This window comes from Podarcis liolepis (assembly GCF_965112155.1).
Source record: "Podarcis liolepis genome assembly, chromosome: 8".
NCBI classification, from domain to species: domain Eukaryota; kingdom Metazoa; phylum Chordata; class Lepidosauria; order Squamata; family Lacertidae; genus Podarcis; species Podarcis liolepis.
The window spans coordinates 9,479,566-9,506,135 of NC_139560.1; the positions used below are offsets into that span (position 1 = coordinate 9,479,566).

Below are 26,570 nucleotides of genomic sequence, written 5' to 3' on the forward strand. Positions count from 1 at the left end.
ATTCCTGTGAATGCATCAGGATTACAAAAAACAACAACAGCATCCTACCATTCATGTTATGTTCTACTTATTACTACTGATCGCTGCTTGCATAACTATCAAAACAGAGACAAACATCAGGTACTCTTGACAATTCACGTGCATGTGTGCGTGTGTTTGTATGTATGTGTGTATTGTGTGGACACGGAGGAAAAATCAGACAACCTCCCTGTCACAGGAAATGGGGTTGCTTGTGTGTAAACCTCCAGCTGTTCCAAACTGCTTTGAAGTTAGTGGTGTCTTTCCCTGACTGAGCAGCCTAGGTGCTGCTGCTGCTCAGTCGCTGGACGAATCTGTGAGTGGGCGGCTTCTAAACTTCTTCCAGCATAGAAGCTCCTTGACGGATAATCTCCGCCTCCCCTCTCTGCGCGAAACCCTTCTGCGCAGAGTGGGAATGCCTAGGGGTGGTCCTCCACTCTCTTCACTGCCTTCAGTGCCAGAGTCTCGGAGCCTCTCCTCCAAGATGCTTTCCCCCTCTTCCTTCTTCCTGGTGTCACCTGGACATTCTTCCCCAGATGACTCTCTCTCTCTACCCTTACTCGTTCCCTCTTCTGCAGAATCGAGAAGTACCGCCTCTCCCCTCTGCTCCGATGTCAGTTCCCTGACACTCCCCAACATCTTTGAAATGGTGAAATGAGAGGGGCCCAGTTGCTGCCCCGAGGATCTTTTGGAAGGGCAGAGAGCTCCACTTCCTCGCCAACAGCTTCAGGACTGAAGTGGAGAGGAGAAAGCTCACTCATTCTTTTCGTAGTTTTGGATGTGATCACGGGGCTTTGTGTCCAGCAAAATGGAGGCAAGCGGCAGGTTACTTGTTTATGATCACCTACCCAAATGCCCAGAACTGACTGGCTGAGAGCAGTTGGCCTTATACATGGGGCCCTGCTCCACTTTGAGGAAGAAAGTGGGCTGTTGTTCTCTACCACCATTATTTTCCTGCAAGGGTAAAGGGTCTTCTTCATTGTTATAGACCCTGACCTAAAATTACTCTCCTGCTGCTCTCCCTCGTTTAGGTTCAAGGGACATCCAACCACAGACAAACCACTTGACCAACATATTTTGACATCAATGTACCGTTAAAAAGGCGTTTGCAATGCTTCTGAGTGACCTTTATCATGCAGTGATGCAGCTAGAGTGTTCAACTTGCACTAGAGGCCTAATCATGCCTCCAGGTTTTTTGGAGTGCAAGTACAGTGGTACCCCGCAAGACGAACGCCTCGCAAGACGGAAAACCCGCTAGACGAAAGGGTTTTCCGTTTTGGAGGCGCTTCGCAAAACGAATTTCCCTATGGGCTTGCTTCGCAAAACGACAGCCCATAGGGAAATCTCCGGGACAGCGGGGAAGCGCAGCGCGTCTTCCCCACTGTCCTCGGACCTCCTCCCGCCGCCGGACATCGGAACGAAGCATTCTGAATGTTGGCGGTGGGAAGGAAAACCCTCCTCCCACCCCAAGTCTTCAGGACAGCCATCCGATGCCGGGCTGCGGGAGGAGGCGTTCCCCCCCCCCCCGCCCGGCATTGGAGCTTCGTTCCGATGTCCGGCGGGGGGGGGGGACGTCTCCTCCCTCCAACGGACATCGGAACGAAGCTCCGATGTCCGGCGGGGGGGGGGAACGTCTCCTCCCTCCGCCGGACATCGGAACGAAGCTCCAATGCCGGGCGGGGGGGGAACGCCTCCTCCCGCAGCCCGGCATCGGATGGCTGTCCTGAAGACTTGGGGTGGGAGGAGGGTTTTCCTTCCCACCGCCAACATTCAGAATGCTTCGTTCCGATGTCCGGCGGCGGGAGGAGGTCCAAGGACAGTGGGGAAGACGCGCTGCGCGCCTTCCCCTCTGTTCCCGTACCTGTCCTGAAGGCTTGCGGTGCGGAGAAAAGCCCTTCTCCGCACCGCCAGCCTGGCAAGCGGTTTCCCTAGGAACGCATTAATTGATTTTCAATGCATTCCTATGGGAAACCGTGCTTCGCAAGACGAAAAACTCGCAAGAAGAAAGAACTTGCGGAACGAATTAATTTCGTCTTGCGAGGCACCACTGTAATACCAGTTCCAGCCAACACAGCTGGCTGGAGCTGATGTGAGTTGTGGTCCAAGGTACCAGATCAGGGTCACCAGGCTGGCAAAGGCTGCAAGTACGCATGCAGGGTGCTTCTGGCCCCACAAACAAGGTGTTGGCACCTTGCAAAAGTGGCTTGGGTCAATGAGAAAGCTCTCGACGCTCTCTTGAGTTTGTGACTCATTTGACGTCCCCCAAGGCTCTTGTATTGTTTTTCCTAGGTGCTCTTGGAACTTTTGTCTGCGTCCAAGTTTGCTGTCAGGGTTGCCAGGCAAGCTGTGCCCCATCTGTTCAGGGCGGTCCTTTGTTCTGAAGACTGTGTTTTCAAGAACCAAGCTGAACAACAGGATGAGGTCACAGAGCCTGAAGGAGCAGCAGCAGCAACAACAAAGGTGTCTGTGAACCCCTGAAGACATGCAAATCTATCTGCTTCACATTCAAGAGCTGCTATCAGTCACTATAAACAATATTGAACTAGATGGAAGAACGGACTGACACTTGGGCAGCTTCCTATATGCCTGCTATTCAGGCTGGTGTGGATAAAAAGGGATTGTAAGAAACTCCAAAATGGTCTCTCCAAACTGGGTGAATGAAATGGTAACGTGCAAGCAAGCATAAAGTGATGTGCATTGGGATTAAAAATAAATAAATGCCCAGGTTCCCTTCTGTGATGCTTCCTGGTTTCTGGAGCTCTAAAATGGATTGATGGGGCTAGGATTTGTGGGCCGCTACCTTATAAGAATGCAAGGGAGCATGGTGATTTTATGAAGCAACTGTCAAGTGGCCCAATACCACACTCTCTATCAATCAAATCCTCAAACTATGCCCTAAGGGCATTAGTGGGGAATAATAAAAGCGGAGAATATTTGAATGGTTCCAAAATGAGAAGCTCATATTGCCTCACGGAAGTCCAAGTAGCAAGTACATCTATTCATCACACCCAATGAAGGGTTCTGCCAAACTCAAAACGCTTGCAAGTGCTGGAAAAATCCTGGTTTTAGATCTATCACCCAAGATGCTGGACAAGGGTTCCTCAAATATTCCTCATTCCTCTGGGAATTTATGGTGTTTCTCACACACACACCCAACGCAGCTCCTGTGCTAATAAAACTTAGACCTATTAAAGAATTGCGTCCACCTCCATTCACATCCCCACTGCTAAAATGCAGCAAAGCTCTCCTCAATATAACTACGCTATCTGGGAAAGCATATACAGTGGTACCTCGGGTTACATACGCTTCAGGTTACAGACTCCGCTAACCCAGAAATAGTACCTCGGGATAAGAACTTTGCTTCAGGATGAGAACAGAAATCGTGCTCTGGCGGCGCAGCGGCAGCAGGAGGCCCCATTAGCTAAAGTGGTGCTTCAGGTTAAGAACAGTTTCAGGTTAAGAACAGACCTCCGGAATGAATTAAGTACTTAACCTGAGGTACCACTGTATAGATGCAGCCATGAACAATGAAGCCTGGGCATATAAGCCAAATTTCAAAATGTACCAAAAGTTGAAGAGCAATTAAAACCAATAATGGAAACTTGTGAAGAGAGATTATCTGCCACACATTTCTGACACTAAATTTAAAAGATCTTACAAATTCTAATTTGTTAAAGCACCAGAAAAAATAATTAAGTTTCCTCACATACCGCCCCCCCCCCCCCGAGGTTGCAAAGGCAGCTGAAATATTAAGAGAACATTTATTTTATCTAAGGGAAGGTGTGTGTTTGTTGGGGAGGGAAGTATGTTTTAACACTTTTGATGGCCATGTTTTAAGTCCACGTTTTCCTCAAATTTAACAAATGGAAGATACTCGCTCCCTTCGCTCTGTTCCTGGCCCTAAAATGTAGTTTTCTCTACCATTTTGGCAACGGTATTAACTGTGCTCCAAAACACTCATTATAACTCTCACCTCGTAAACAGCTGTTAAAGGTAAAGGGACCCCTGACCATTAGGTCCAGTCATGACCGACTCTGGGGTTGCGGTGCTCATCTCGCTTTATTGGCCGAGGGAGCCGGCGTACAGCTTCTGGGTCATGTGGCCAGCATGACTAATCCGCTTCTGGTGAACCAGAGCAGCGCACGGAAATGCTTTTTACCTTCCCGCCGGAGCGGTACCTATTTATCTACTTGCACTTTGACGTGCTTTCGAACTGCTAGGTTGGCAGGAGCAGGGACCGAGCAACGGGAGCTCACCCCGTCGCGGGGATTCGAACTGCCGACCTTCTGATCAGCAAGTCCTAGGCTCTGTGGTTTAACCCACAGCGCCACCCGTCCCATTAAACAGCTGTTAAGCCTTTGCAAACAGACAATACCCTTTTCAAGGTGAGCATGCTATGTATGCACACACACCACAAAATCAAACAAAAATCATGCACCATAATGGACACACTTATTTTGTCAGGGATTCAGTATACCTTTCACTGCTAGTTTCTAGGGATCACAAGCAAGGAAGTGCTATTGTGCTCAGAGGAATGTATTGAGTCAAACCATTGGTCCATGAGGCTTAGTACTGTCTGCACTGACTGGCAGCACACTGGAGACATTCCCAACCTTATCTAACTGGAGATAGAACCAGAGACTTTCCTTTTGCAAAGCAGATACTCTACTACTGAATGAGGGCTGCTCGTAGTTTTTTCATAGGCATCTGATAGACAAGGATGCTAGACTAGATGGGCATTTGATCAAACCCACACGGCCTGAAGATGCTGCTGTGCAATGCCAGGTCAATGATTCATAAGACCACTGCCATCCATGATTTGATCATGGATGGAGGACTTGACCTGGCATGTGTAACAGAGACTTGGTTGGATGAAGCAGGTGGGCCTGTCCTTGCCACTGCTTGTCCACCAGGTTTCTCTTATGCACAGCAACCCAGGCCTTCTGGGCAGGGAGTGGGGGTTGCAGTGATTTTTAGGAAGTCATTAGTTTGCACCAGGTGTCCTATTGGGAAGACCCAGTTCTCTGGGTTTGGTGTACTGACCTCCTAAAAGCAAAAGAGCGCTTCCTGTCTTCTTACAGCGACAGCTAATGTGTGTGTTGCTGCTGTATAAGGTTATGAATATGGCTGCAAATCGCGACTTGTCGCCGACTATGGTTAGCGAAACTGCTTGTGTGATCATGGAAGCAAGAAGAACTACCGACGAAAGAAGAATGGAGGACGAAATTGATGGACTATGCAGAATTAGATAAATTAACAGGAAGGATTCGAAACCTGCGGGACCAGAGATTCTTAGAAGACTGGAGTAAATATATGAACTATTTGAAAAGTAATAGTAATGAGCAGATTACGCTAGTAGGATTGCAAGAAGTTTTGTAAGGATGACTATTTGAAATATTACAAGAAAGACTACGGTGAGAATTATTAGTTAATGATAATTGAGAGTAATAGGGAACTTAAGAAATGCAGAATAAGTGATAAGAACGGAAAATCATCAGAGGTGTTGACGGAAGTCAAAATATTGTATAAGATAAGAAGTTATGTTGTATGACTGTTGGAAATGATATGTCAAAAAAACTAATATAGATATATAGATAGATAGAAACTGCTTGTGTGATGTAATGCTAATTAACAATAAGTGTGAAACTGAAAGACGGGCAGAACATGTTGTGGGAAGGGGGCGGGGAGAGGCTTAATGGTGCTCCCGATTACGTAGCCATCATTAGGAGAGAAGCATTACATCTGCCAAGAGTTCTAAACAAGTTAGCAGAGAAGCATCTCGGAGACGAGGAGTAGATATAAACAGACACACAGTGCAGAGAGATCCCTGCATTCTCAACAGGTGTTGACAACACTTCTAATCTCAAATGCCCAATTGCAGCCCTTCCCACTTTATTTCATCATGCAAACCTCTGCATAAACAGTGAGGCTATAGTCTGTTTCTGGGTTCTTGCTGGGAAGCTGGGGTGGGGGTAAGAAAAGGTAGAGAGTTCAGCATAAGAAGTTCCAATAAAGGAAAAACCAAGAGCTGCATGCATGGTGACTGACATGTGTTTTGCATGATGAAATGCATCAGGGAAAGCTGCAATCTTTTGTTTCAGAGAGCCATTTCTGATTAGCAATTTAAACATAGATGGTGTTAAAATAAAATTGGTTTTCCTTTTCCAGTAAGGCATTTTGAACACACACATGCACATACACACACGTCTGCACATACTGAATTTCAAAATTTCTTCCTCTTGCAGAAGTACATGTGCAAAAAAACCACAACCCTGCTACATCAGGCAAAGAATCATCTGGTCTAGTCCAGCATCAACAATTTTGACATCCCTGACATTCATTTAATGAAGAAAGCCTAAATGCCTTCAACTCAAGATATAGTGCATTTATATAAAAAATAATAATCCTTAGAGCAACCTTGTATATAAGAACTGCAAGGTGTCAAATACAGAATAAATATTCATAAATGCACACATATCTAAATATATAAACCATGTGTCTGAAATAGTGCAGGAGAGCAAACCTGAAGCCATTTTGACTCATCCAATGACCTCAAATATTCCTCTGCAGAATGGGAGGCAAATGGAGATAACCTTCCCATTGTCTTTTCCATTACAAATCCTGTCTTAAAGGCGTATTTGTGTATGGATAGGGTGAGCCTGTGACCTGGATTCAGGAACTAAAGTATTAACCACCACAAAACAATGGCCAGGCTGCCCAAGTAATGCAACCAACGACCATTACCAGGGTATCCTGGCAGACAGGATTTCTGCTGTGGCCCACCTCCTATGATGCTTGTATAATGACTTTGGGGTGGTCTTCGGCTAAGGGGGTTGGGCAATGTCCAAAATCTTTAAAAGTTCCTGAACACCTTTGTTCAGGGTCTCTCCCTCCTTGGAAGTAGGGGAGGGAACTCTGTTGCAACAGAAAAATAAACATATTTCTTGCTTTCCAGTCTCCATCCATTTTTCTCTGACCAATCATGGACTTAAGAGGACTCAGAATCCCATGGGAGTTGGGCAGCAACCTACATCAGCAGGTTAACATTATCCCCCATGTCATAGATGGAAAGAGACACCGAGTTTCCTAAGGACATTTTAAAAAGTTTGTGGCAAAGCTAAGATTGGAACTGGGATTATTTCAGCTAAAACCTCATGTTCCAACGAGTGACGTCCACACCAGATGGGCCATACTGAATGGTAAACTAGGGCAGTCACAGAGCATGACAAGATGCTGACAGTACACCAGGAGGAGAAGTCAGACCGAAAAAGCCGGCCTGCTTTTTCAGCTTGTGAAGGAGTTGATTTAAAGAATCTGCCTATACAGAATGTTACTTTGGGCAGCCTTTTTTGGCATCGTGTGCTGTGCCAATTGGCCACTTTCAAATAAGCATGCTTAAATTCATGGAAATCGATGGGTCTAGGCATCCCTAATTCATGCAGGACTACAGTCCATGGAAGGGCATAAAAATGGGTCAGATGAAAGGCCTAAGTCCAGCATTCTCTTTCGTACGTGGTCAAACCAGGTGTCCCTTTCGTATGGGGTCAACAAGAACACAAGCAGAACGAGAGCATGTTCTCACTGCTGCTCCAGCAAACAATACAGTATTCAGGAGCACAATGCCTCTGATCCTGAAGGCAGCATAAAGAATCAGGAGCAGTAGCCACTAATCCCCTGATCCCCAATGAATTTGTCCAATCCTGCTTGAAAGGGATCCAAGTTGGCAACCATAGCTATATTTTAGGAGAGCGAATTTCACCTTTTATCTGTGTGCCATCTGAAGTTGTTCCAAGTATCACTGGGGGGGCTTTCTCTACCTCCATTTTCTGTACACCCATATTGTGTCTTTTCCCTCTAAACTAGAGAGCCCCAAACATAGTTGCAACCTTTTGTTGTAAAAGATGTTGCTCCGGTTATTCCGGCTGCCCTTTCCTGCGCGTTTTACCAGCTCTGCAGTACCCCTTTTTGGAATGCAACAAGAAGAACTGGACAAACACAAGATTCCAAGTATAGCTGCCCTACAGATTTGTATAGAAGCATTGTTACACTGATAGTTTCCTTTACAACCCCTTTCTTCATAACTCCTAGCACAAAGTTTTCATTTCTCACAGCTGTTGCAACCTGGCTTGATATTTCCACCACAAATCCCAAATCTCCTTCAGAGAATCAGTCACCACCAGCCCAGACCACTTCCATAATAATAAAATAAATAATAATATTTTTTTATTTATACCCTGCCCTTCCCAGTTCAGAAAACCGGGCTCAGGGCTGCTAACAACAAATTTAAAGCACTTAATTGATGCTACAAAAAAACACACAAACAGCATAAAATGTGGTATAAAACGTGAATAACAATAAAATCAAAAATCAAAGATCAATGCATATGTGAAATCAGTAATTCCTTCCCTCCCTGCACCACTCACAAACCAATGACATTTGCAATTTTAATCCTCATTCGCCACTTTGGATAAATCCTTTCAGAGCTCTTCCGCTCTCTTTTTGTATTTACCACCCTGAATAATTTGGGGATATCTGCAAACATAGGCATCTCAGCGCTCATCTCTAACTCCAGATCAGAGTTTACCAAACTCAGGTCTCTCTCCAGCTGTTTTTGGACTGCAACTCCCACCACCCCTCCCTTGCTGGAGCAGTGGCCAGGGATGATGGGAATTGTAATCCAAAAACAGCTGGAGACCCAAGTTTGGGAAACCCTGCTCTAAATCATTTACGAAGAGGAAGAGCACAGGTCCCAATACAGATCTTTGGAAGACTCTACTTCTTACATTCCTCCATTGTGAGAACTGTCCATTCCCACCCCCCATCACCCCCCACAGCTGGCACTTCCTCCCAAAATTAACACACTCAAAGTGCTGGTAAAGAGGAAAACACTTTGTAGGGAAGGTATGACCCCATTCATTCCATGCTTTTTTCTAGTACAGTGGTGCCCCGCAAGACGAATGCCTCGCAAGACGGAAAACTTGGTAGACGAAAGAGTTTTCTGTTTTGGAGGTGCTTCACAAAACGAATCTCCTATGGGCTTGCTTCGCAAGACGAAAATGTCTTGCAAGTTCCTGCGGGTTTTTTTCCTCCCCCCCTTTTTCTAAGCCGCTAAGCCGCTTATCAGCTGATCCGATAAGCCGCTAAAAGCCGCTAAAAGCTGCTAATAGCGCTAATCCGTCAATGGGCTTGCTTCGCAAGACGAAAAAACTGCTAGACGAAGAGAATCACAGAACGGATTCTTTTCGTCTTGCGAGGCACCATTGTATATATAAACAAGCAAACCTGGTTTCTTTCTGCAAAAGCCTTACAGAGAGGCTGTAGAGTCCCACAGATAATGGTTTCACGCGTGTGGCTAAACGTGTAGGGCAGGGGCAGGCAACCTCGTGTCTTCCAAGAGTTTTAGGATGATGCGAATTTTGGAAGATCCCCATGTTGGTGACTACTGACTTTTTTTAAGAAAAGACAATTTTTAATTGTTTCTTTAAATACAGAAACTGATGACTTATGGGTTTACCTGGGTTCAAGCCTGCATCTACCCCAAACACACCAATTGGCAATGCGTTAAAGACAAGGTCACACAGCCACAGTTCCCCATCTGCAAGAATATAAATATGCCTGGAAGTGTGGCTTGAGTGAGTGGCATGAGGAGACTTGAAAAATGGAGCTGCTTAAGCATTTCTGCAGAAGCAAAAAGGTGCAGAAATTAAACACCCGCTACCTTGCCAATGCTGGAGCTGGCACTCCCCGTGCCCGCAAAGGAGGCTTTCCGCGAACTACTGGAACGTCTGCGTTTTCTGAGCCACCATTCAAATAAGTTAATTCCTGTAATTGTGCCTGTCTGATTTCATCATTGTAGTCCTAGACAGGAAAGAAGAAATACGGTATTCAGTCATGTCTGCAGATACTTATACCACATACCTAAGACATTTTAGATTTGTTCCTGCTACAAATTTTCCATACACAGTCTTAAAGACAGGGGCACAGGACTGGCACAGACTTACTTTTACTGAGCTGATTTAATGGGAAAGTTTGAAATACATTCCTCGTAGGATGCAAGAAGTCACTTAAATTATTTTATCTCTGGCCTTATTAAACTGATGCCAAGATTGAGACGCACTATCTTCTCTTGAATCTTGGTCAGGGAGCTGAGGCAAGTGTCAAGAACATAAGAAATGTCTTGATGAATCAAATCAAAGTCTATCCAGCACAACATTGCATTTTCTACATGCCTTTGAGAATTCACAGGCAAGGCGTGACAGAGACGGGTTTCTCCTTTTTTGCAGAAGTCGTTAAACCACAGAGTCTAGGACTTGCCGATCAGAAGGTCGGCGGATCAAATCCCCGCGACGGGGTGAGCTCCCATTGCTCGGTCCCTGCTCCTGCCAACCTAGCAGTTCAAAAGCACGTCAAAGTGCAAGTAGATAAATAGGTACCGCTCCGGTGGAAAGGTAAATGGCATTTCTGTGCGCTGCTCTGGTTTGCCAGAAGTGGCTTAGTCATGCTGGCCACATGACCCGGAAGCTGTACGTTGGCTCCCTTGGCCAGTAAAGCGAGATGAGCGCCGCAACCCCTGAGTCGGCCACGACTGGACCTAATGATCAGGGGTCCCCTTTACCATTTTACTGCTTCTACCAATGGATTGATTTTCCAATTATTTGTCATCATCGATTGCTATTGATGGAATCGTTAATTCCAATACCCCTACACACAAACACCCCCCAAGAAAAAATACCCTTGTATGAGGAAAAGCACAGTTATGTCAACAGAATCTGGAACCCTCATGAATCTATGGGTTTGACATAATGTCTATGCATCAACGGATTTACAAATTAAACATGCACATATGCAGACCAAGTTAAAAGAAGTCCCAAACTGTAGCACAAATCTACCCAAAAGAAAATATAATATGGTAGTAGTCATGTTTAGCATAAGGTTAAATATTATTATTACTACTACAGTGGTACCTCGCAAGACGAATGCCTCACAAGACAAAAAACTCGCTAGACGAAAGGTTTTTCCGTTTTCGATTTGCCTCGCAAGACGAATTTCCCTATGGGCTTGCTTCGCAAGACGAAAACGTCTCGCGACTTTGTTTCCTTTGTCTAAAAACAAAGACATGTTTTGTTTATAAAGTTAATTTATTTTCCCTTCAATTTTTGAACTGCTCTTTACAGTATGTGTGACTTTAAAGAGCAGTTAATAAACTGCTGTTGTACCAAATTTGGCTTTGTTTGGACTTTTTTTGACCATAGGAACGCATTAATTGATTTTCAATGCATTCCTATGGGATTTCGTGATTCGCAAGACGAAAAATTCGCTAGACGACAAAACTTGCGGAACGAATTAATTTCGTCTTGCAGGGCACCACTGTACTACTATTATTATTATCACTATAACTATTTCTAGATGGATAACCTGCCTGAATTCCTTACTCATATTCCTCTGAACTGTCAGTTTGAGAGTGGTTTGACTTTAAAATACCCAAATCTCAAAAGATTCCCAGCCGGGAGCTCTAAGTCATAAATAAGATTCTGGCAGTAAACTTCCCTACTCTCCACAGAGTTCCCTTTTCAAAGAGTATTACAAAACCCAAAACAAAGTTATTTCATAGTTCACAGGATTCCTCTCAACCGTATGGAGGACTTCAAAGCAATGAGCACTCCTCCATGTTCAAAGAGGACACACTCTTCCTTGCCCAGGACACACAAAAAAGATAAGCGAGCTAATGTTAGCACTTCAGAGTTCAATTTCTATTCCAGGGGATTCTATAATTGAGTTAGATAGCGCTGTGTGAAGGAGTAACAGGGATGACCGAGTCCAATATAGCTCCTTTCATCTTACTCCAAACCTTGCTCTGTGTGGGTTTCCTTTCCCACTGAAGAGATTTATTCAAAATGCTAGTAATCCTGGCAGAATTTAGGGTTTTAAACAGTTCATTAACCAAACAACTGGAACAGACTGGATTTTTTTCCTTCTTCTTAAAACAAATGTCTTCGAAGACTATTGGGTGAAGCCGAGAGAGAAGGCAATTCAGAGATCTAAAATAATCTCCCTAGTTTCCTATGTATGGCTGCATACACATTGTTTACTGCACATTTTTAAATAAAAAATGAGCAAACACAGGTCTGTGCGAACCTCCTCTTTACATGCTACCAAATGGAATATCTGAACTGCAGCTGAAGGCTCTACACAGATAATTACCAGAAATTCTGGTGATGGGTTCACGACCTAACACAAATCTCCTATGAACAACTTCATCAGCGCATCCTAGTCTAATAATAATTTAAAAAACAAAACAAAAGCATTTTCACACCTTCAATACAGTATTCACTGAATGCATTGGGGGAGGGATTATAATTGTGCCAATCCCATCATAAGCTCTTAGCTATGTTCACCAGGTGTTAAAATGGCTCGAAGTAGGCACTCATATATCACAGACACAAACCACAACAACACACTAATTGCATTAATACAACACCAAGTACTGAAGCACAGCTATTGCTTGCCAAAATATACTGATGCACGCATGTTGGCTATTAATAAGCATTGCCCAATAGTACCTAGGAGTATGAATTTTAAAGGGGAACAAAGCTCTTAAGGATGCCACATAACAAATACCCAATGCGCAAAATTTCTGTGAATTTTCTTTAAGTTGAGGCTTGGGGCTACAGCTAGTCCATGTTTGGTAGCAGGTTTGCTCAGGTTCATTAAAAAAGTTCTAGTCTGCTTTCCCAAACCATGATTTTAATGTATTTTTAGTATTTTGTTGAGAACAGCCAAGAGTAGCTGGGGAAACCCAGCCAGATGGGTGGGGTATAAATAATAAAATTATTTATTACTATTATTATTATTAGCATCATCATCATCATGACAGCTTACAGGAACTTCCTAATGAAAAACTGGTTAACCTATCAATCATTTCAAAATCAGAAAGACAAAGTCTGGTAAAACAGAAATCCTATTCCAACAAAGTGGGTAGCTCCAACAAGACTAAGCCTGGCAGGAAACACTACTAAGTAGCAAATAAATTTCTTATCTGGAAGCTGACGCATTGATGCTAAGGTCCTGGTGCAAGCTTTGTATGAGCAGGAAATTCCACCCAATGTGGGTAGACATTATTAACCAAAATCCACGGAACCCACACTAGTATGTTCCATCATTGAACAGACAGGGACATAGATGGAGCACTGTGACACGTAGATGCTAAGTCCCCCAAAACTGCAATGGGATGAGGCACATTGTCTACTGAAAAGAAAACAGTAGCACGTGCAGAAATTTCAAGGGATGCTTTTGATTTTGCACAGGGCAGTATCTTCTACTCTTAGTCTTCCATGATGGCAGAACAGCTCTAATATGTTTCTAGCCATGAGCAGATGGTGCACAACACACATGCCTGAATTCTTCCTGGTGACAGCTTAGGGCTTTGTAGGTTTGGTGGGGAAAACATTGTTATGCTATTGTAATGGAAGGAAATCACGTCTCTACCAGGAGTGTCTAGCGGAAATACGACGTCCAAGATGTTCACCAAAGTTTTGGCCAAGGGAGTCCTTCAAATTGAAATTTACATTCCAACCAGAAAATTTTATGGGGTGGGTTGGGGAGGAAAAATTCATGAAAGCTAAGGTGATTCTTCATGTGCAGTAAATATTGACATAAAAGAGGTTCCAATATGTACTAACAGGGATGAGGAACTTCTTGATTTCTTCCAGCGCATGCCCCATTCTGGCATATGCTTCTGCGGGTGGGGCAAACACTTCAATTAACACATGCAGGTCATCGTTTAGGTGGAAGTATTTTGCTTCTCCGCTTTTTCTCAACTCTTCTTCCTGGGAATACAGAAAAGTTACATATAAACTCATCGTATGGGGGAAAGAAAGCAAAAAGAGAGCAAACCTTTCATTAATGGTTTCCATTTTCAAGACAGTTCATTTTTTTTTTATTGTAAACGTACAACCGAAACGAGGCTGGAAATAAATTTACAGTATGGATTGGCACCTTATGGTTGAATCAAAGGATTGTTCCTAGGCCTGTTAATGATCTGTTTTATTCAAGGCAAAGGGAAAGGCACATGTGAAAAACTATTTTCTAAAACATTTGAGACCTCTTGTCAGTACAGACTATACTAAGCTACATGGTCCAGTGGTCTGACTTGGTATAAGGCAGTTTATTTTGTTCTTAACAAGACGAGCAAGTGTGGAAATTCCATTTTGTCCTAACACAACAACTATCAGAAGAGGCATTTCAGCACTACAGTTTATCTACCGTATTAATTGTTGTATGACTCTTCTAATTCAGTTCTGCATTGACTGTTTGAAGTCTGTCTATCACCGTACACGGCCACACATTATACATTACAGTGCATGCATCTGCATGACTGATGCAACCAAACACACATGTCTTACCCTAAATATGTACATCTAGTAGGAACCACAGTCAAGACACTCTAATCCACAATATGTGAAGCAAGTAGCTTCAGCTAATCTTTCAGATCAAGTCCAATGCGGTGAGTCTACATTGACTTTCGACCAACGTGCAGCAGACATTAGAAAATAAATATCGAGCAACCTCCTGGATCTCTAAAGCAAAACAACAGGCCCCGAACAAGCGGAATCCTGCATTTATTTGCTCAAGCTGGCCAATGAAAATCATTAATGAGTATACATTGAACTACTGTATCTATTACATCAACTGTGGGTTTCCCTACCTCCAAGCAGTTTTCTTGGAAAGTAACTATTTGACAAGGTGGAAGGCTTTGATTAAATACAAGGACAATGGGTCAGTGTGAGGATTCCCTTGTTTGGGAACTATATTAACTGCTTACAATCCAGCTCAATGAGAAAAAACAACAACAACATTAGACTAACTTTGCCAACGTGGTACCCTCCCAATGTTCTGGACTGCAATGCCAATCAGCCGTAGTCAGCATGGTTGCGCTGGCTACAGCTGATGGCAGTTGTAGCCCAAAGCTTCTGAAGGAGCACGGGGTTAGCGAAAGCCAACTTAAATTATGTGCATATGTGAGTTACTGGATTTTTCTAAAGCTGTATTGTTTGTTTTTCCCCATATTAATGCAAGCTGACTTATGAAGGCCTCCTCTAGTCTAAATCAATGATGGATAAGTTGTGGCCCTCAAGAAAGCTGCTGGCCTTCCAACTCCCACCAGTCCCAGCCAGCATGGCAAATAATCAGAGGTGGTGGAAGATGTAGTTCACCTCCATCTGGAGGGATATAGCTTATTAGCCACCCCAGCTCTGAAAGGTAGGGGGTGGTACATAAAACAAAACAAGCAGAACAAATGGAATCGATACACTCCAGAAGCAACCAAGGATTAGGGTTTAGACCAGCGGTTCTCAACCTGTGGGTCCCCAGATGTTGTTGGACTACAACTCCCATACAAGGTATGGTCATCACTTCCATGTCATATGTGCAAAACCCCTAAGGCACTGAAAAACAATAGTAGATTAAAGTCATCCAACCCCAATAAGTGATCAGACATGGACTCTCTCTCACTGTGTAGAATTAAGGGGAAATTTGTATCCTGGAAAAGAAATCCACGCCTCTCAATGCGCTCGGCCAGCCATTAACCCTTCATCACACACCTCTAGAAGTATGTTAGATGGTAGCCAACCACATGCTGAACCAATCAAATTAAGACTATATTTTGTTTTGATGGAAGCTTCCTAGAAAAGAAGTGCAGTATTTTTAATTTACTCAATTTAATTTACTCAACCCAAAAAGAAATTTTTAAATTACTCAACCCAATCTATACTTTATATATATATATATATATATATAAACACTTTATATATATATATATAAACACACACACACATATATATATATATATATATGCAGGTTTTGGTGTCTTCGGGTGTCTTCCCGTGTAAGAGTTGGGGTGTCTAGGCGACGTTTCGACGAGGTCTCACTCGTCATCTTCAGGCTGGTGCTTTCGGCTTCTTGTTACTGGAACAGAGCAGGATCTCAGTGTTTGAGTTCCTATAAATACTGTTGAGGGGGTGTGGTGTATAGCCTCCAACGTTCTGGGCAGAGAGGAAGTTCCCAGGTTAGTGTGCCTTTTCTTCTTTTGTTCCTTAATTACTTGAGGGATATCTTGAGTGATTTCTTGAGTGATATTCTGAGTACCACTTAGGTGGGTCATTAAGTGTGGATTAGTTGCTAAAGCTTTCGTGTCTTGACTTCTTGAGCTTGTGAAGAGTTTTTCTGAGAAGATGGCTGTACTGCACTTAGTTGTGCTCTGGCTTGGCTTCGTGTATAGGGGCGAGCTGTGGTTTTGTGCCCTGTGCCAGAGGCTCTGTTCCAGTAACAAGAAGCCGAAAGCACCAGCCTGAAGATGACGAGTGAGACCTCGTCGAAACGTCGCCTAGACACCCCAACTCTTACACGGGAAGACACCCGAAGACACCAAAACCTGCATTCCTGTACCCGTGAAAATCTACGAAAGCATATATATATATATATATATATATATATAAACAAACACTCTACTTTTAACACCAGTAATTCTGTTTTTCTTGAAATCAGAAATGGAAATTAAACGGTATTTCTCTTCTGCCCTGCTGCTGCCCAATAAAGTTGCCAACCAGCCAAGCATCTTACTCTTCTGGCAGTTCAACTAGAATGAAATACAGGCTTTACCACCCAAGACAAGATTGCAACACACTTCACCCATGACCTGTCAGGTTGTATCTTGGCTCTGCTGCTAACCTGCCAGACTCTACCCGCTGATCCACCGGGTTCTGCCCTCTGCTTCATCCACAAGGAACGGAGCTTAAAAAAAAGAAGCTGGCAGCTCTGGGGAAGTCTTTTTCCTATTTTCCTCCTGGGCTGCCGATGACTCCCCACCCAGCGGCTTTCATTCTGCTCCAACTTTTTTCTTCCGCTTTCCATTTTGCCAAGTACTTTACTTCCGCTCTGCTTCATCTTTTTTGCCTCTGTTGCTTGGCAACGGAGATGCACAGATGCTTTGTAGATGCCCCTGAGCCTCAGAATCCATACTGGTTAAGCAAAAGGTGAACCATGGAGAACTGAAAGGGTGGTGGCGGCAAGATTAAGTCTGTTAGGGTCCCTATGTCCCTGTCTGTTCCACACTTTTACGCAAGGGAAGAGAGGCAAAATAAGCAAACTCAGAACCAGGGGGAAAATGCTCCCGTGGTCCTAGAAATCACTATCAGATAACGGCAGTTAGATGGGCTGGTCCATCTTTTTACAATCTCTTGCTGCACCCATGGGTCACAACAGTGTTTCCCAAACTTGGGTCTCCAGCTGTTTTTGGACTACAACTCCCATCATCCCTAGCTAGCAAGACCAATGGTCATGGATGATGGGAATTGTAGTCTAAAAGCAGCTGGAGACCCAAGTTTGGGAAACACTGGGTCAGAACAAGGTAAGGCAACAATAGTGTTTATTTCTTTACTGGGAACGGCGTAACATACTGCCTGTAGATTTTTCATTTCAACACCAACAAAAATGGATGTAGATTTTAAGAAATAAAACTGAGAGAAGTGGGAAACGGGTCTTGAACACTGTTTCAGAGTGGGGTCAAGGCTGGCCATGTACAACTCCAGACATACTAAGCAGAGCATATTTCACTATGCGCTGTGGCTCTCCAACTTACAAAGAAATGGCATGTTTGTCTGTGCCATGTTAAGGTATCATAACAGTATCCCTTGTTCTATTTAGCAAGTGTTAAAAATACTCTTGAGCTGGCATCTTTCACTTTGAATAGGTCCACAAATAGAAGTTTTGACTGACTGACTTTTAAAAAGCTCTTGTGTTTGCTCTCGGTGTGTCGTAATTATGAGTTACTTAGAAATGACAATCAGCACCAGCTTATTGCCACTAATCTTTTTGTTGTAAAATTTAGAGCATTCAGGCTGCCTAAATTGGATGGAAAAGCAAAGCAATCTGATTAGTTGATTAGCAAATTCAGAGCAGGGGGAATTAACACGCCATAATTAGCTGTCTGAAACTTGTCAAAGCTGGTAATAAAAGGAACAGCAAAACATATATAAATGAAAGCCTCCCTCAATATTACCCCCCCTTTTTTTTTTGGCTGCTCCCCACTCCTGTTTATAGCATAAAGTTGTAAAGTCTTCATGCTTAATATTTGTATTCAACAGATTTAGCAGCAGGTTGTCTTGCTTGCATATAATGACGTAAGCTTTTGAAAGATGAAGCTAATTCTTTGCTTATGAGTAATTTAAGGACGTCCGAAGGCAGAAGGGGTAAGGCCAGCAAGAAGAAATTTAAAATTGAGAAATCTAAGGCAGCTATCACAAAATCCTTCTTAACGGTGAGATCTGTTAGACTCTAATAATCTCCCTTGGGAAGCTGTACAAGCTCCGATCTCCTGAATAATTTAAGACTAAACAAAGCAGTGGAAAAAGATAAGTCTAGTGAACGATCCTGCATGTTCCAATATTATCTGAAAGCAGCACTCAGAATTCAAAACAAAACTGCACATTAAAAAGATAATAAAGTCGTGGTAATGTGCATAGGCCAAGTAAATTGAAAAAAGAGTGGTTTTGTTTGTTTGTTTTCTGCAAAGACACTTGGCTTATTCATATGAAGGATAAGCATAACAATCGCTGAAAAGCATTGTATTTGAAATGTCCAGCCAATGAAGTGGGATTTAGACATCTGGTTCTATAATTGTGGCAAACCAGTAATAGATACAAGAGAGAACTTTCCAAGCATCATTCCACTCGGGATTTTCAACCAATCCAACGGGGAGCTCTTCCATGAGAAGCAAATGAGTAGTAGGACTTAACACAATCGAGAGCTTAAGACACTCTCACACTCTAATAATCATAATGGCAATTCACTATACAGTGGTAACCTCGGGTTACAGATGCTTCAGGTTACAGACTCCGCTAACCCGGAAGTAGAACCTCGGGGTAAGAACTTTGCTTCAGGATGAGAACAGAAATCGTGTGGTGGCAGTGGGAGGCCCCATTAGCTGAAGTGGTACCTCAGGTTAAGAACAGATTCAGGTTAAGAAAGGACCTCCAGGATGAATTAAGTTCTTAACCCGAGGTACCACTGTACTTCTGATATATACTTCTGCGAGCACAGAGCCTCTACAATTTGAATCAGTGCAGAATTCAAGCACATAGTATGGACACATAGTATGGACACTAACAAGGCAGATCTCAGAAGGCATTGAACAATTATTCAAATTAAGCAAACTTGTATAGATGGTGCATAATTTCACTCCTGGTTGCAGACTGCAAGCCTGATAAGCCACTCTTAAGATCCCTTTTGGCTGAAGGGTGGGGTGTAAATGCTTTCAACACACCTGAGAGTGTCTTAGAACAATCACAAGAAATCAAGAACGCCCATTTTATGGTACAAAATGGCAGTGGGTGGGTGAGATTGAGATTGATAGGTTCCTAATGAACAGAGTGGATGATATAGGAACACAGGAAGCTGCCTTATACAGAGTCAGACCACTGATCCATCCAGCTAGCAGCTCCCCGAGGTTTTAGACAGAGGACAGTCCCACTTCTACTTTGGAGATGCTGGGGACTAAACCTGGGACCACATGCATATGGAAATGTTGCTCTACTATTAAGCTATAGCCCTTCTCCTACTAACACTTTCTGCTACGGAATAGTAGTGGTGTTTTCACATCCGCTAGACATCTGTATTTTGCTACAAGCTCTAGCTCTGGATTTCTTGAACTGTGCAGGGGGGCTGGACTAGAACCTCTTCTCCCCAATACTCCACGGAATAAACTTACTGGCCTCCTCACTCCTGGATACAGGAAGGAGTAACGTGCCTCATTCTGAAAATAACAGCCTTACATTTCCTCTCTTCCAACCCCACTCACTCCCTTGGTAAAGCTCGCTAATACAACATGTGCAATGAGGCATCGCTGCAACGCAACTGTCTCCACCCTTTACAAGTGGCAGACCTTGAAGTGGAGTAGACAGGAAAGCATTCAGCACAGTGACATCACATCACCCACTTCCTTGCTAATGTGATCAGGTAAAGAGGGCGGCTGCTGGTTTCAGAGACCACCATGAGCCTGCCATTATACTCCAGCGATACAGCTGCCTGCATCCATAAAGAAGGTATTGCCACAGGGGATTTCCTCTGAAGTGAGGAATATATACCATAGACGGAGGACCAGCATGTAGGCAGAACTCAAGAGGAGGGGTTATAATATACACCTTGATTTGTGTTTGCTTTGAATCTCCCCAGACTATACTAGAAACAGTGAGGAAAGGCACACACAGCAGTACAGTGCACACTAATGATCTTCAGCTAGCAATTTTACCTTTGCCTTGTCCCTCATGGATCCTTTTCCCAATATTGACATTTTTGTCAATGTCTCTTCTTGCAAGCGCTTCAGAGAATTGCCACGTGGGCCCAAAAGTTTCCCCACAAAGTTGAACTGAAAGACAAAATAAGCAACAACAAAAAAGGCAATAAAAAACTACCCACAGTGCTGAGGAGCTGTAAGAGTGACTTAAGATTCATGCCAGGTATGAAAAATGTTGCTGAAAACAGCATTTGGCTGTTTCTGCAAAATAAAGAAGGGTATTGGGTTGTAAATTTTAGAGCCACTGGAAAAAGAGAAAAGGGGAGGGAGGAACAAGACACAGAAAACAAAGCTACCATCATTTCTGTGGTTATTCCACACTGAGCAGCAACTGCGTTAAAAAGTTTCGGGAGAGGAGAAGACTGCATAAGAGTACAGTTGACACAGGCAAGAAGAAGAAAAATACAGGAACGTAAAAGCAGCAGCATCCATACAAGACCACAGCCCCCAATCCAGACAGCATTAGTCAATTCACACCCCTTTGCTTCGTGGATTTCTATGGAAGTTGGACAGACATAGTCTTGGGGTCATGAGAACTGGGATCATGAGAACTGGTGAGCTGGAACGTGCAGGGCTGCTGATACAGCTCACAGGTGGGCTTTGCTTTTGCAAGGTGCCTCCAGCTGATGTGGGAAAGTTCCATGAGCTCCCTTCTACTTGTGGTTAAGGTTCCAAACCACGATGTTCTTCTCCAGCTGTGCGAACCCGGCTTCCTTCCAGCTTTGAACTTTGGCAAACGTACGAAGCAGTAAACTATGTCTGTCCTCTCCCCCATGCTTTTCAACATCTACATGCAGCCGCTGGGAGAGATCATCAGGGGGTTTGGGCTGGGTGTCCATCAATATGCAGATGATACCCAGCTCTACCTCTCTTTCAAATCAGAACCAGTGAAGGCGGTGACGGTCCTGTGTGAGTGTCTGGAGGCGGTTGGAGGATGGATGGCGGCAAACAGATTGAGATTGAATCCTGACAAGACTGAAGTACTGTTTCTGGGGGACAGGAGGCGGGCAGGTGTGGAGGATTCCCTGGTCCTGAATGGGGTAACTGTGCCCCTGAAGGACCAGGTGCGCAGCCTGGGAGTCATTTTGGACTCACAGCTGTCCATGGAGGCACAGGTTAAATCCGTGTCCAGGGCAGCTGTTTACCAGCTCCATCTGGTACGTAGGCTGAGACCCTATCTGCCTGCAGACTGCCTCGCCAGAGTGGTGCATGCTCTAGTTATCTCCTGCTTGGACTACTGCAATGCGCTCTACGTGGGGCTACCTTTGAAGGTGACCCAGAAACTACAACTAATCCAGAATGCGGCAGCCAGACTGGTGACTGGGAGCGGCCGCCGAGATCATATAACACCGGTCTTGAAAGACCTACATTGGCTCCCAGTACATTTCCGAGCACAATTCAAAGTGTTGGTGCTGACCTTTAAAGCCCTAAACGGCCTCGGTCCAGTATACCTGAAGGAGCGTCTCCACCTCCATCGTTCAGACCGGACACTGAGGTCCAGCACCGAGGGCCTTCTGGCGGTTCCCTCACTGCGAGAAGCCAAGTTACAGGGAACCAGACAGAGGGCCTTCTCGGTAGTGGCGCCCTCCCTGTGGAACACCCTCCCACCAGATGTCAAAGAGAACAACAACTACCAGACTTTTAGAAGACATCTGAAGGCAGCCCTGTTTAGGGAAGCTTTTAATGTTTGATGTATCACAGTATTTTAATATTCTTTTGGAAGCCGCCCAGAGTGGCTGGGGAAACCCAGCCAGATGGGAGGGGTATAAATAATAAATTATTATTATTATTATTATTATTATTATTATTATTATTATTATTAACTTAAAACTGGCTCAGCAGTCAGCCTTGCTCCTACGCTCATTCCTTAAGTGTGAAACCAACACTGCGGCTATCAAGTGCGTCTGCATTTGTTTGGCAAAACAATGTGTGCATTTCTGCTCTTACATTTTTAAATTAAGAAACGAAAACACAAAAAAATTAAGCACGTTTGTGAAGCTTCTCTAGGGACCGGAAGGAGCTGTGGGTGGAACAGGCTGTGGGCACCACAGTGTGAACCAAGAAATACCTTTCACAGAAGGCTCTTCCTCCTTCCATGGGAAGCTTGCAGAACAGTTTTTAAGAGTTCACATTGGGGCTGAAGTACCTGTGTTTACAGCAGCCCCAAACAGCCTCGATTACCCTCAAACTAGTGTGCTAAGTTTAAGGAGATTGGAATTGAATGGAAGCTGCGGCACTCGTTCCAACCCATTCTGCCACATGACATTTCCCCACTAAATCGATGCACACATGCTCACTGTGAACTGCAGCAGTGCTAAGCGTAATTCAAAAATGCCCAACTCAGGGTGGGTACATGTGTGCATGCTCAAAACACAAAAGCATGAAACTTTGGAGGTTGCTGCCATCACTATAAGGAAGCAATCTTAACCACAGCCCTCCCTGCTTCCTTCCCTTAAGCTTGTTAAAGGTTAGCACATAACTTGACCACGAAGGGGACCAGGGTAACTTTTGTGTTAGTCCCTTACTCCTTTGTCACTGGCAAGAAATCCAGCCCTGAAACTTCTTAACAACTGATACAGGATTAGCACTAGCCTCTTCAAATTGTTCCCCACATCCAAGCAGCTTCTGGAAGCGCTCCATCAAGTTTAAAAGATTAGGAGATATCTTGCAATGAAGCTACTCTGCCGTTTTGTACACCAAGCCTTTAAGAGTGACTGATTGAGTTCAACTCCTTTCAATATCTGAGTAGATTGGAAGAGGAAAAGCCTCTGTGGATAATAGAAGTCAGTAAAGAGATCTCTGCAGATACTATACACTTAATCCCTGGAGGCTTCCTAGAGGAAGCGGGCTCAAAAAGGCTAGCACCGACAGAGCTCTGCTCTCTTAACACATCAGGCCAATTTAGGCATGCAAAATTAAGGGGAAACGTCCCTTAACTGCAGACACAGGCAATGGTTGGTAGCAACATTAACTGGTAACCAAATTACCGTGGAAAGAACATTATTAAAATGGGAGGTCATCTCTGTCAAGACAAGTATCAACCAGTTTATACTGTGTTGTACTTGCAGTGCATAAGCCTCTGACACAGGGTGGTTGAGCTGGTGTGGTATCTGCCCACCTTACCTCCTCTCGCAATCCAAATAAGGTAACAGCAAGTACATGATCTTAACACTGGTTGACTTTTCCCCCCAAACCGAGAATATTTTAAACCATCCTTCAAGACAAGACCGTGAAAATATATACCCATCTGGGAGTAAACGGTCTGAAACAGGCTCAAAATGTATTGAAGAAAAAGGAGTCTCCAACATATAGAAAAACAAGTCTTGATGAATAGGAATTTGCATAGTTTCCGCAAAGGTCAACGCCATCTCACCAACATTTTAAGAGTTGTTTTTGGAAGGATGGGTTGTTTTGCTGTTTTGCTTCTCAGAGTATCAAAAAGCATTTGGATAGTGGTGACCTGGTAGACACTATATACTTGGACTTTGAAAGAAGTAGTTCAGAAAGTCTGTCACTCAAAATGATAACGAAAGAAGAGGACGTATCCTTTTGTGTATTAGTAACTGGTTAAAGAACAAGAATCACTACTAAATGGGAGAGTTCTGAGAATGCATCATTAACAGGTAGTGCTCCCGCAAGAGACTTGTACTGGGACCAGTGCTGATGAGTCACTTTATTCAAGGGGGTAAAAAACAAAAGGGGACCGTGAAGATCTCCTAAAGGATCTCTCCGAAATGGGTGCATGGGCAATAAAATAGGAAATGTGGCTCAATGTTGTGAAAGTTAAAGTGTTGCTTGATAAGGCCAATAATTAAGTAATTAATCTTAACTTCACATGCACCATTATGGGGCTTCAGCTAGTAAAGAACCAGAAAGGGAATGTTAGAGTTGGAGGAAAAACAATACAATTAACGAACATCAGTTCCTTTGGTGCAAGCCCTGGTTCAGATGTCCATGCCCATATGAATATCAGCAGCTAATGAATAGGGGGAACGCTCAACTAAGGTAAACTGAAACAGGATGGAGTGTAAACAGAGAAAGAGTGGTGTAAAATTGATGCCAAAACAGTATTCTCATGACCTATCACAACATACCAACAGGCAGTAATTGAGGGGAAAGATTTGCAAGACGTCACCTGAACGACACAATACCTCTTAACAGAAAAGTTTACTTGAAACTGTGTCAATATAAGTCTGGTTATCAGTAATCGTTATGGTGAGAAATGCACCTGTGCATTTATGTTAAGAAACATGCATTCCTGTTAAGACTCTATGCATATGGAAGAACTCTCTTCTGCGTGCAGGTCTAGGATATTCTCTGCAGCCTCTCCACCCACACCCTAGTTTCCATTTTAAGAAGACTATTAAAAAAGAAGAAGAAGAAAAGCTGTTTGTGCCTATTCTCTTGCTCCTGTTCTTGGCCTCATAGGTTTGTAACTGGTTAAGGGACAGAGGGAAGGACAAACAGTTCTCACAGTGGTAATCAAAGGAATCCCCCCAAGATTCTGTACTGGGGCCAATGATATAAACAATGTGAAGTCAAGGGCGAGTGGTAGGATAGCCAAATTTTCTGACGCCAGCAAATAAATCATGAAATCCAAAGCAGTCTGCGAGACTCCAGAAGTGTGTCTTCAAAGTGGGTGAAGATGCAAGAAGAGGAAAAATGAGGTTCAACAAGTGCAAAATGATGCATAGTGGGATGGGGGGAATTGAACTTTATAGATGTAATGATGTTATCTAAACTGGCTGTGACTACCGAAGAAGATCTTTGAGGCACAGTAGAGAGAGCAATGAAAGTGTCGACTCCAACAGCGTTCCAGCAGTGAAAGATGTAATGAAACAGGTTTTTATTTCTACAGATTTCATATCTACAGTGTGACTGCATTTGGAATACAATATATAGCTCTGGCCACCCCCTCTCTTAATGTCCTGTTCCATTCAGGGTGGGTTTAATTATTGGAATGGTTTTAGCTGGTTTTCATAATTGTATATTCTATTGCTGTCACCTGCCTTGGAACCTTACAGTGAAGGTTGGGTAAGAAATCTTTTAAATGAATAAATCTCCAAGGGAGGATGACAGCACCAGAAGATATATAGAAAAGAGCAACAAAAACAAAGGGCTAGAGAACCTTTCCTATAAAGGATAAAACGTTTGAAGCTTTTTAGGTTAGAAGATATGACTGTTGGGTTGGCATAATTAAGGTATAAAAATAACAACCGCTTGAAGAGAGTTGATGCCAGGGAATCCCCTTCTTATATAATACTTGAAATTAGAATGAAGTTGATCAGATGGCTCTTCAGAATAGACAAAAGAAAAGTTTTTTATTCACCCTATGGATTGTTGACCCTTCCACAGGATAATGCCACGTTTCAAGAAGAATGGGACAAAATTCACAGGTGGCAAGAGGGAGACCTTTGATGGCCATTAGCTGAGACAGCTGAATGAACACCCAGAATCAGAGGGGCAATGCCCAATTCAGGAAACGGAACACTAGACTTTGTGGATCTTCAGTTGAATCCAGAAGGACCTTTATGTTCTTACTAAGCTCTTCTAATCAGTAAACACCGTGGAAGATCGATAGGAAGTCGCCTTGTATCCAAGTTTCTTGAGGAACTCAGACTGAGTATTATCCATCAACACATTGAACTAGCATCCACTGTTATGTAAAGAAGCACATCCAACTGAGCTATCCAGGCTGCGTAAGAATCCCTCTTTTGAGATTTCATGACATGGGGAATCGATTGTCACCATGTAGGAACAAGCTGTAAGAAAGGCTCACCAGGATAGTAAAGAAGTAAAGACTTTTACTGTCTCAAAAAATGACCCGCGGAATTTGCTTTTCAGCCAGTTTTATAATATAAACCTAAACTAGTTTTAAGCTCATGCGAGGCTGACGCAGATGTAATTCTAGCATAGCCACTAGGTGCTCATGAATAGGTTGCAGGATCATGGGCTCCTTCCCCTAACTCCTTACTGCTCACTCACAAGTTCCCCTTCTTCCTGTTTCATCAGTACTGCATGTGTCCAACATTAATCCTTGGCCAATGAAACTACAGGGTCACTCAATGCTAGCTTCTTCATTTTAAAAAAGTTTTGACATTAACACCAGATGCCCTACTGACACAGGGTAAAGGGGAGAAGGAATTAGGGCTGCAGATTGGCCCTGCATCACTCCCACATTCTTCTTCCCTGCTAGCAGGCAGGA

At 43.6% G+C, this 26,570-nt stretch overlaps 1 protein-coding gene across 2 annotated transcripts in view; it reads right to left on the minus strand.

Annotated features, from left to right (window-relative positions):
- Nucleotides 1–26,570, minus strand: part of KHDRBS3 (KH RNA binding domain containing, signal transduction associated 3) — a 121,045-nt gene that overhangs the window by 41,705 nt on the left and 52,770 nt on the right. For both annotated transcript variants that reach the window (XR_014529097.1, XM_083516931.1), the window contains exons 3-5: nt 20,321–20,437; nt 13,698–13,844; nt 9,737–9,876 (exon numbers count right to left, since the gene is read on the minus strand). Coding sequence is in view for 1 of the 2 variants with exons in the window: in XM_083516931.1 (XP_083373057.1) it covers nt 9,737–9,876; nt 13,698–13,844; nt 20,321–20,437 (404 nt within the window). In the remaining variant the exon portion in view is untranslated. The remainder of the gene's footprint in view (nt 1–9,736; nt 9,877–13,697; nt 13,845–20,320; nt 20,438–26,570) is intronic.